Genomic DNA, 12,310 nt, shown 5'->3' with positions numbered 1-12,310 from the left:
GTATACTTAGCCTTTACTGGCTATTAAAATAGGGGGACCCCCAAAAAAATGACATGGGGTCCCTCATAATTAATAACCAGCAAAGGCTAGGCAGACAGCTGTGGGCTGATATTAATAGCCTAGGAAGGGGCCATGGATATTGCCCCCCCCAGCTAAAAACATCAGCACTCAGCCACCCCAGAAAAGGCACATTTCTAAGATGCGCCAATTCCGGCACTTAGCCTCTCTCTTCCCACTTGCCCTGTAGTGGTGGCAAGTGGGTGATAGTTTGGGGGTTAATGTCACCTTTGTATTGTAAGGTGACATCAAACCCGGCTCAGTAATGGGGAGACGTCAATAAGACACCTATCCATTACTAGTCCTATAGTTGTTACATGTTAAATAAAGACACAGCCAGAATAAAGTCTTGTAATGAAATAAAACATCACACAGTTTCCCATATTTATTATACGCCTAATTCCTGCGATGCCCTCGATCTCCTGCAAAAAAAATAAAATTCTAAACCAACACAAATACTCCCTGTTCCGACGTAGTCCTTAATAACGAGTGCCCCACGATGAGTCCAGCTCTACTACATCTGGATGCCTGACATCCAGACATAGCAGAGCTTGTAGATGACCACCAGAGATAACTCTCCAGCAATCGCCTACACCGCAGTGTTCTCACAATCAGCTGATCGGGAGAACCAGCCTAGTGACCGGAGGTAACACCGGCGGTCACATGCACGGCAGTTCTCGCTGACAGCTCGGTCATCGCGAGAACTGCAGTGGATGTGGACTTCTGGCAGTCACAAGGTAAGACATTTATATTAGTACACATGCGTAGTAAGCTGCGTTTCCACCGTTATTACGCATGTGACTAATCATTACATGTGGTTTATGATAATGATAGTCTATGGGAAATTTACGCTGCGGGGACTGAGCGTCTCCGCATTGTAGATAGACATGCTGCTGTCTATAAAGACGCGCCGCATGTCCGTCTCCGCAGGTCTGCCGCCTGTGTCTCTGAACGCATACTGGAGATGGGACTTCATGAAATCCACTCCACAATGCAGTAACATCTGGACGCTGCGGGTTCGACGCTGCAGATGTACGCAGCGTTCACTGACCGTGGAAACATACCCTGAGCCAGATGACACACTCAGATGAGATCAATCCCAAGGTTTGAGAGAGTATACAGCAACAAGTAACGCAATAATAAGTAATGCCAAGGGGCAGAGCTTGCCGGAGGTGGAAGAGTGACCCTGTACCGGATGGCTGGACCCTGACGCGCGTTTTGCATGTTTAAAACAAAACTTTATAAAGGGGATGCGTTATTTGTTGCTGTATGCTTGATACTTGATTTCACTCTATTCACCTGCTACTCCTTATTCTCCTCTTGTTTTCAAGTCCTCATATTGTAGTTATGTCCTCATCCAGGTCCCCATATTGTAGTTATGTCCTCATCCAGGTCCCCATATTGTAGTTATGTCCTCATCCAGGTCCTCATATTGTAGTCATGTCCCCATCCAGGTCCCCATATTGTAGTCATGTCCCCATCCAGGTCCTCATATTGTAGTTCTATCCCCATCCAGGCTTTCATATTGTAGTAATGCCCCCATCCAGGTTCCCATATTGTAGTAATGCCCCCATCCAGGTCCTCATTTAATCACAAGATTTATTACCAGATGTATATTAATACAAATGGCAAAACTAGGTTCTTCATACATTGTTTTGTTTTATTGATCTAAATAATAAAACAAATAAAATGTACAGAGAGAAAGGTGCTAGATCATAAAAGGAGGGACGTAATCCCAAGGAGTGTCACCTAAGCACAAATTGTATTAACTGGTGTCGCCCAATATAATGAGAACAATAATAAACTACAATATAACAGATGGCATTTACAGAAGTCCAAAGTGCATAGTGCTAATATGTAAGCAATCCTATAAGTAATTATGTGGATGGGACCTGTAGATATGGTAAAGAGCCGTGAACCGTAAGAAGAATCCACAAGGCAGAGTATACGTTTCAGCAATAAGTGGCTGAACCTGTATTAACAGCGGCTGTGATTAGAGACATGCCACGCTGAAAAAAGACCGGGTTAACAGCCAATGTCTTATGGAACTGAATAGAACTGTCATTGATATAAGTGTGAGCTACACAGCAAACTAGCAGATACAAACAATGAAGTAAAATTAAGGCTTATATATATACCAGTGGTGTGCACGTGGAGATCCCAGGAGTCCCTCTACCCCGATGCGCGTTTCGCACTGCTTCTTCGGGAGCCTTAATATTAATATACTTCTGGTAATAAATCTTGTTAACTGTTGTCTATGAAGGTACGGTAACCCGCATTATATGGGTCAAATACTTTTGGGCATTTTTTGTGTGATAATCAGGTCCTCATTGTGTAGTTCTGTCCTCATATTGTAGTTTTGTCCCCATATCCAGATCTCCATATTGTAGTAATGTCCCCATATCCAGGTTCCCATATTGTAGTCATGTCCCCATATCCATGTCCCAATATTGTAATTATGTCTTCATCCAGGTCTTCATATTGTAGTAATGTCCCCATCCAGGTCCTCTTATTGTAGTGATGTCCCCATCCAGGATCCCATATTGTAGTAATGTCCCCATATCCAGGTTCCCATATTGTAGTGATGTCCCCATATCCAGGTCCCAATATTGTAATTATGTCTTCATCCAGGTCTTCATATTGTAGTAATGTCCCCATCCAGGTCCTCTTATTGTAGTGATGTCCCCATCCAGGTTCCCATATTGTAGTAATGTCCCCATATCCAGGTTCCCATATTGTAGTGATGTCCCCATATCCAGGTCCCAATATTGTAATTATGTCTTCATCCAGGTCTTCATATTGTAGTAATGTCCCCATCCAGGTCCTCTTATTGTAGTGATGTCCCCATCCAGGTTCCCATATTGTAGTCATGTCCCCATATCCACTACATCGTAGAACAGTTCCAGAAAAAAAAACCACATTAGAGAGTCTCACCCTTCCGCTGACTCGCCGGGATAATGGCTGCTGTTACTTTAGAGCTCCCAGGTTCAGCTTCCCCACCTGTAGCACGCACACAGAGAGGAGGTAGCGACAAGCGTAGGGAGCTGAAAGTCCATTCAGGCACAAGGCCAATTGACCCGAGAGTCACAACCTGGCTTCTCCGAACATTTCCATGGAGCCAAGCGGCCGGCAGGGTCCCAATCCTGCCTTTCTCCAAACGTATCCATGGTCCAGTGATGGTCAATGGAGTAGATCTGTATTCTACCAACTGAAGCCAAAAACCCCTAGGTTGTTTCCTGTAGCATGATAGATCTGTGTCCTTCATGATGGAGCCATAATGTAAAATCGCTGCTGTCCTGTCTGTGTTCCTGTAGTGAAATATATATAGGTATGGGTGTATGACCAGTAGAATTAACATCTGTTCTGGGCTGCAGGTCTCACAGGCAGGCTCGGACTGGCCCACAGAGTAACGGGAATCCCTCGGTGGGCCCCTGTGCATATCTGGGCCCCCAACCCCACTGTATGGGCAGTACTTGACATAATTCACTTGATTCACTCTGTACAGAAAAAAGAAGAATCTCATCATTCATTAACCAAACTACTAAGCTTATTATTATATAGAGATAGAGGTACATTTGTGAATGACGGAACTGTAATGTTTGTATGCAGGTGAGATGTGGGCCCCCCAAAGTCAATGTTACTGGTAGGCCCTTGGCACCCCAGTCCAACACTGCTCACAGGGGTCACAGCATATGTTATCCAGAGAAGGCAGTACCCTGTCTCCAGTCTCGCCAGGGGGCTTTGCTGAGAAACTTCACACCTTCTGGCCCTTTTGAAGAGAGATGCCAATTACAGCTTGACACTATCTATCTATGAGAAAGCTTACACAAAGAGTTTGAGAGAAAATAATATATTCAGTGGTGTAGTGTCCATGGTCCAGTCACAAACCAGCAATTATAATATCAAACTGAGAGGCTGGTCTAGAAATTTGACCTCCAGGTTGACTCTATAAATTAGGCCTACACACAAAGAAAGATGTTCACATGTGGGGGCAGCCTGGAAATCTAATGTGAGCCATTCCATACTTCTCCCTCCCTCAGGGACAGAGAACCAGAATGCAAAGTTCGATATTTCTGTAAGTTTTATCCCTTTATTTTATCACTGTTTTTGCATATTTGTATGTCACTTTTTATTCCCATATTTTATACCCTTTTTATTGTAAGCACTGTACCTTTTCTATTAAAGCTTAAAACTTTAATAAGTCTGAACCTTGTATGCTCTAAAAGAATCCATAGCCTTTAACTGTGTGATCCTTATTATTGGCAGACAGTAGTAGTAATATTTCCGGGACTCATTGCCCGTGTGTTCGGTGAGTGGTGGCAGCGTGTATGAGCGGGGTGTGTGGACTGTGTCAGGGTGTGATTTATGCTCCCATTACAGCATAGAACAGAGGTTGAATGCTGGACTGAGTGAGAGGAGATAGATTAACTCTAGCAGGCGCAACCCCAAGTAATGTGCTGAGAAGTGGGTACGTGACACGTCCTTTGGAATGTATGAGTCTTGGCAGAATCTGTGGCTGTCGCTCTCTCTCTGTCTCTTCATACAGAGGCGTGTAGCCTATTTTTAGATTTAACAAGTGTTCTTCAGTCCAGCATCACAGATAAGGGGAAGAATGGTGATGAGATCTAGTAGCATTACTTGATTATTTAAACTATTTGCATGGATTTTCCTCCTCTGTTTAGAATGCAAACAAACTGGCAGGCAAGGACAATGCATCTAATTAAGATATCAGCAAACATCATTGTTCAGTGGCCATCCATTAGGGTACCGTCACACAGTGCCATTTTCATCGCTACGACGGTACGATTCGTGACGTTCTAGCGATATCGTTACGATATCGCAGTGTCTGACACGCAGCAGCGATCAGGGATCCTGCTGAGAATCGTACGTCGTAGCAGATCGTTTGGAACTTTCTTTCGTCGCTTGATCACCCGCTGACATCGCTGGATCGTTGTGTGTGACACCGATCCAGCGATGTGTTCGCTTGTAACCAGGGTAAACATCGGGTAACTAAGCGCAGGGCCGCGCTTAGTAACCCGATGTTCATCCTGGTTACCAGCGTAAACGTAAAAAAAACAAACCGTACATACTTACATTCCGGTGTCTGTCCTCCGGCGTCTCAGCTTCTCTGCACTGTGAGCGCCTGCCGGCCGGAAAGCGAGCACAGCGGTGACGTCTGACGTCACCGCTCTGCTTTCCGGCTATGGTGCTTACACAGTGGAGAGAAGCTGAGACGCCGGGGGACAGACACCGGAATGTAAGTATGTACTGTTTGGTTTTTTTACGTTTACGCTGGTAACCAGGGTAAACATCGGGTTACTAAGCGCGGCCCTGCGCTTAGTAACCCGATGTTTACCCTGGTTACCCGGGGACTTCGGCATCGCTCCAGTGCCGTGATTGCAACGTGTGACCGCAGTCTACGACGCTGGAGCGATAATCATACGACGCTGCGACGTCACGGATCGTGCCGTCGTAGCGTTGAAAATGGCACTGTGTGACGGTACCCTTACTGTTTTGCAAAGATAACAGAAAATAAACTGTAGGAGATAATATTAGAGGTAGATATTCATCCTACAAGAAGAGTCAATACTTCTGACAACCGTTTATGATTCTGGGCCTACACAATTTACATCTGGCTAATTAAGATACAATGCTGAGTCTTCACAGTTTCTTTCCATCTTTTTTTCTTTCTTCTGCCGTACGGAAGCTTTCCTCTCTGTCCACTATTGTTTCTGCTGACGACCTGCTCCCGTGCTCCCCACTGTCACCCACTCTCCCACCTGAGTGCGGGCTGTGTAGGGTGTACAACGCATGACCAGATTAATGCCGCTGGAGAAGTTTTCGTTTAGGTTTTTTCTATGGTCTGTTTAATTATATAAAGTTGAACGCTCCTTTTTTTTACCGTGAGACGCTAGAACCGGGCATTTACATTGGCCACATTTTCTCATGTGAAGCAGAGCGTTTGACCAGAAGATGTTGTAATTTGGGGTAATCGAATGTTGTGGTGTATAAATGGCTTTACCGGTTTTGGAAATTCTCTCTCCCCTGGACACAGTTTGCTTACCTCCCCTCCTGGGTTCAGGGCTGTGTCTTCGCTGCTGCTCCCGTGGTCTGTTATGGTAGTTATTGCAGTTCTGACGTCACGTTGACAGTGCTGCCGCCATCAATTTGGGCTTAGTTATTGGCTGCAGTGGTGATGTGAGCTGTTGATGTGACTGTAAGAAGGTGGACAAGAGAGTGCAGCCTGAGTAATTGCAAGCGAACACCGCCATCTGCTGATCGAAAGGTGAAAGTAAGGAATGAATTATAGAAGAAGGAACCCCAAGAGTGGAAATGCATGTTCCCAGGGAAGAGAATAAAGATGACGCCAGGTCAGGTGATACCTGTGTCACAATTACTTATCATAAATGGCTTCGCCAGGCCGAGAAGGGTGGAGTTGGCGCCAGACCCTGTACCAGACAGGTTGTGAGGCTGCAAGTTGGGCTTACAGCCACCATCGCCACAGACGTGTCCGAGAACAGTCAGAAGCCTGAGCTGTGAGGAAGACTGTAAGCAGTGCCATTAGAAGACCATAAGCAGTGCCAGTAGAAGACCATAAGCAGCACCAGTAGAAGACCATAAGCAGCGCCAGTAGAAGACCATAAGCAGCTCCAGTAGAAGACCATAAGCAGCGCCAGTAGAAGACCGTAAGCAGCGCCAGTAGAAGACCGTAAGCAGCGCCATTAGAAGACCGTAACCAGCGCCATGAGAAGACCGTAAGCAGCGCCATGAGAAGACCGTAAGCAGAGCCAGTAGAAGACCGTAAGCAGTGCCAGTAGAAGACCGTAAGCAGCGCCAGTAGAAGACCGTAAGCAGTGCCAGTAGAAGGCCGTAAGCAGCGCTAGTAGAAAACCTTAAGCAGCGCCAGTGGAAAACCTTAAGCGGCACCAGTAGAAGACCATAAGCAGCGCCAGTTGAAGACTGACCAGTGCCAGTAGAAGACTGTAAGCAGCCCCAGTAGAGGACCATAAGCAGCACTAATAGAAGACCAAGAGCAGTTCCAGTAGAAGACCATAAGCAGCCCTATTAGACCGTAAGCAGCGCCATTAAAAGACCATTAGCAGCGCCAGTAGACTACTGTGACCAGTGATAGTAGAAGACCATAAACAGTACCAGTAGAAGACCATAAGCAGCGCCAGTTGAAGACTGACCAGTGCCAGAAGACCGTAGACAGCGCCAGTAGAGGACCATAAGCAGCACTAGTAGAAGACCAAAAGCAGTGCCAGTAGAAGACCATAAGCAGCCCTAGTAGACCGTAAGCAGCGCCAGTAGACCATTAGCAGCGCCAGTAGAAGACCATTAGCAGCGCCAGTAGACGACTGTGACCAGTGACAGTAGAAGACCATAAACAGTACCAGTAGAAGACCATAAGCAGTACCTGTAGAAGACCATGACCAGATCTGACCAAGCTCAGGAGACAATCCGGCTGTAGCAGAGGACCCTTCCTGTGGGCTGTTATCTCCAGTGTAGATGTACGGTACAGTGTGTGGTCTGGGGCCGTGCTTCAGGGATGGAACAGCAAGTGTAGAAGAAATGACGTGCACTCTGAATTAAATGAGGAAGGTGCTGGTTGAACTTGGAGAAATCCAGACCATTCAAAAATTGAAGAAAACAACCGCACTCAATTTGTATATTTGCATTATGAATGTGAAGAGTCTTTTAATAGGAACACCACAGTGATACAGATAGTAGCTGAGGTAACGTTTCGACCATATAGGCCTTTGTCAAACCTCACTTCAAGAAGAAAAGAAGAGTGAGCGAACGTCCAGAGGGACACATAAGCTCCACTTGTAGGAGAATAGCATGGATCCGGAATGGCACGGATGGGGAATGGAGTCCCTGGTGGCGGTGGCCGCTGTTGCTCCTCCTGACACAGGACCCACCAGGGACTCCATTCCCCATCCGTGCCATTCCGGATCCATGCTATTCTCCTACAAGTGGAGCTTATGTGTCCCTCTGGACGTTCGCTCACTCTTCTTTTCTTCTTGAAGTGAGGTTTGACAAAGGCCTATATGGTCGAAACGTTACCTCAGCTACTATCTGTATCACTGTGGTGTTCCTATTAAAAGACTCTTCACATTCATAATGCAAATATACAAATTGAGTGCGGTTGTTTTCTTCAATTTTTGAATGGTCTGGAACAGCAAGTGTGACGCACACACTGTATACCCAGTGACTCGCATATCTAGGACTTGTGGCCTAGCGGAAAACACCGGTGACCCCACGAATGGGGCCTGTGTAACGATTAGAGGAGCATACAGAGACTACGACGGGACGGGCTTAGTGCTGAGAGTGACGCTGGGACATAAAGGTGTTAATAGTTGTGTAACTGCTACATAACAATGAGAACAGTGTAAATAATAGAACGTTGCTCAGATCTTGTATGTAGTCGCTTCGCTGTGTTCCGATGGTCATCACCTGCTCCTCGCTCCTGTTACCCACCATATACTGCGTACTATATATGCTTAGAGATTGGTCTTCTTTCTGTGTTGGTTCAGTACCGCTGTCTTCTCATTGTCTGCGCTGCTGCATCCCGTCGTCCCCGCTGCATGCAGAACACGGAGACTGCAGCAGTGGCGGGGAGGCGGCACTGGATCTGGGGGGGGGGGTACTTTAGGTATTTAACAGCATTTAGGTTTCACTTTCCTGAAAGTGGACAACCTCTTTAACCCCTAATTTCCTGGAATATTGATTTTGATTTACTATTATTTTTTATTTTGATCAATATGAAAATGAGCCTTAATTTCAAAAACCTTAGTAACGACTATGTATGACCCCAACGAGTGCCCAGGGGTCTTATGTGGGGTCCTTTGCGGGGTTCTATGTGGGGTTGTATGTGGAGTCTTGAGCAAGGTCATATGCGGGGTCCTGTGCGGGGTCCTATGTGTTTTCTTGGGTGGGGGGTTCTTTGTAGGATTCTATGTGGGGTTCTGCATAGGGTCCTATGTGATGTAGTCCCGTGTGGGGTACTGTGCAGGTTCCTAGGTGGGTTAATGTGCAGGGTCCTATGTGGGGTCATGTGTGGGGTCCTGTTCGGGGTCCTATGCAAAGTCCTACGTGGGTTCATGTGCGGGATCCTATGTAGGGTCCTATCTGGGATCCGTTTGGGGGGTCATGTGTGGGGTCCTTTGCAAAGTCCTGTGTGGGTTCATTTGTGGGTTCATGTGCGGGGTCCTGTGTAGCGTCTTGTGCGAGGTCCTGTGTAGGGTCCTATGTGGGGTTCTATGTGGGGACCTTTGCAAAGTCCTGTGTGGTTTCATGTGCCGGGTCCTGTGTGGCGTCTTGTGCGGGGTCCTATGTGGGGTCTTGTGCAGGGTCTTATGTGGGATCCTGTGCGGGGTCATGTGTAGGGTCATGTACGGGTGGAGATGAAGATAGTCTGTTACGATATGTAGTGCTAGAATTAGGAACAGGGGTGCTTGCATGGACCCCCAGGATCCTTTGCCAGGATGGAAGGGGCCAGGTACACCACTGCACATGACCCAGCACCAGAGGCGACTGCAGCGGGCGCCATTCTTGGGTAGGAGGAGTAGCATTGTCTGACAGTGGCATCAGCACCGCTATGTAAGATGTCACCGCTAACATTCTCCTTTCTTCCCGTCTTAGTTCCCATCATTCCCAGTTTTCTTTACACCATGACCCACGACTCCAATACCAGTGACCTTCTGGAGGGTTCGAGTCGGCCGCCAATATCCGGAAGTTTCCAGACCATTTTCTCCTACTACGGCAACACGACCTTAGTGACAGAAAACATCACAGAGAGGTCAGCAGTGGAGAGGGCGATGGCGACACCGACCCAGACACGGGCCCCGTCCAGAACATCCGACGACTGCCCGAGGGCCGATTCCACACTGCTGAACGAAAACGTCAAAGTCGGGTTACTATTCGCATCAAAAGCAACGGTTCAGCTGCTGACCAATCCCTTCATAGGGCCCCTGACCAACAGGTACGAAGCGAGCGCTGCCTGATGTACAGAGATGAAGTGGGGGGCCGCTAATAGGGGCCGACCTGAGGCACTAAACGACCTCCCGCCAGCTGCTTGTGTGCTTATCCGTGGTCATTTATTAGCTTGTTTACACAGGCCGAGCTGGCTTCAGATGGGCAGGTGTGTACAGGCCGCCATTGTACTCAGCAGCAAATGCTGGTTACATAGGACCATATGCTGCCGAGAACCGTGATCTTTTGAGCAGCCCAAAGATCATTTCATTGAACAAACAAGACTTTTTTTTTTCTTTTGATGATTGATTCACAGCCAGATTATCGGGAAGCGAGCATTGCAGGAATAATAATCATATCATGTGAATGGACCTTAAGAAGCTTCCAGGCAGGAATAGGAGGGTTAATAGATTATTTGCAATGAGCAAGATACAATGTGAATGAAGGGAAATGTAACTGCCATTAGCATTTGGTGACCGCCTGTCGTCTCCATCATCAGTATCTAGTGACCAACCTTCAGTCCATCATCAGTATCTGGTGACCGCCCGTCACCTCCATCATCAGTATCTCGTGAAAGCCCATTTCCTCCATCATTAGTCTCTGGGGACTGCCCGTCTCCTCCATCATCAATATATGGTGAACGCCCATCTCTTCCATATTCAGTGTCTGCTGACCACCCGTCACCTCCATCATCAGTATCTTGTGACCACCCGTTGCCTCCATCATCAGTCTCTGATGACCGCCTATCACCTCCATCATCAGTATCTCATGACCACCCATGTCCTTTATCATTTACTATCTGAAGACTGCACATACAGGGGGTCAGTGGGTGCTCTCGTCTGCTGGCACGAGACCACATGGACTAGGGTTCATTCCACCGAATGCACACTCTCCTTTTCCGTGGGCATAATACTACTCAGACAACACAGGGTGAGGGTAAAACAGTGTGGCAATAATTTAGTGAACCACAAAACAGACAATAACATATAGAACAGTCCCAATCAAATACAAAAGATGGTGTACATTATAGAGTCTCAGACTTCCGCTGACTCACTGGGCTTAGATTAGCTGCAACGTCAGGGCTTCCAGGGCCAACTACCCCCACCTGTGATGGACACCCACAGAGAGGAGGCAATGACAAGCTTAGGAAGCTGACTGTCCATTGAGTTACATGGCCAGGTGACTGAATGATCCTAACCTGGCTTCCCCTAATGTCTCCATGGGCCAGGTGACCGGAATGTCACAATCCTGGCTTCCCCAAACATATCCATGGGTTCAGTGATAGTCAAGGGTAGATCTGTATTTCGGCTGGGGCCGTGATTCCCTAAGCTGATATCTTGTTGAGTCAAATCTGTGTCCCTCTTGATGGAGCCATGTTCTCCTGGCAGCTATTCTGTCAAATCACTGTTGATACAGAGGCATATACCCCTTATTTAGTTCACAACTGCCCTTCAAGCCACCATCCACAAGTCAAGGGGAAGGTGTTATGAAATTAACTTGCATTGTTTGAGTAGTTAATCAATCTGCCTAGTTTGTCCTCCTATATTTTGCAGGTCAGAAAACTATCTGGCCTGTTACAATGTGTAATCAACATATTAGCAAACATCTATTGTTCAATTACCCCAAGTCCCTGTTCTCCAGAGATGACAGACAATAAGTTACCACTAACATCAAATCAAGTGTCAATTAAGTGAAGATTAAATGATGTGTCGTTACAAGTAACTTTCCGTTGCCTCCATCAACAGTCTCTTGTGACTGCCTGTCGTCTTCATCATTAATATTTGATGACCACCTGTTGCCTCCATCATCAGTGTCTGGTGAGCCCCCATCCCCGCCCCCAGTCACCTCCATCATCAGTCTCTGGTGACTGCCCATCGCCTCCATCATCAGTCTCTGGTGATTACCTGTCACTTCAATCAACAGTTTGTAGTGACTGCCCATCTCCTCCATAATCAGTCTCTGGAGACCGCCTAGCGCCTCCATTAACAGTCTGTGGTAACTGCCCATTTCCTCCATCAGTATCTGGTGACCGCCCATAGCCTCCATCATTGGTCTCATGTGATTGCCCGTCTCCTCCATCAGTATCTGTTGATTGCCTGTCACTTCCATCAGCATTATCTGGTAACCACCCATCACCTACTGCAGACCCTCTGTCATCAATATCTGGTGACCGCCCATCGCCTCCAGCATCAGTCTCTGGTCACCACCTGTAACCTCCATCATTGGTATCAGGTGATTGCCCATCTCCTCTCAGTGTCTGTTGCTTGCCCGTCACTTC

At 47.1% G+C, this 12,310-nt stretch overlaps 1 protein-coding gene across 2 annotated transcripts in view; it reads left to right on the top strand.

Annotated features, from left to right (window-relative positions):
• Positions 1-12,310, top strand: part of SLC18A2 (solute carrier family 18 member A2) — a 295,896-nt gene that overhangs the window by 190,800 nt on the left and 92,786 nt on the right. For both annotated transcript variants that reach the window (XM_077257892.1, XM_077257891.1), the window contains one exon: positions 9,703-10,042. In XM_077257892.1, coding sequence (XP_077114007.1) covers positions 9,732-10,042 — 311 coding nt within the window. In that variant the 5' untranslated portion in view covers positions 9,703-9,731. The remainder of the gene's footprint in view (positions 1-9,702; positions 10,043-12,310) is intronic.

The sequence above is a fragment of the Ranitomeya variabilis genome, chromosome 4, assembly GCF_051348905.1.
Source record: "Ranitomeya variabilis isolate aRanVar5 chromosome 4, aRanVar5.hap1, whole genome shotgun sequence".
Classification (NCBI taxonomy): Eukaryota; Metazoa; Chordata; class Amphibia; order Anura; family Dendrobatidae; genus Ranitomeya; species Ranitomeya variabilis.
The sequence above is the reverse complement of the archived record's forward strand: the minus strand, read 5'-3'. Positions and strand labels throughout refer to the sequence as shown.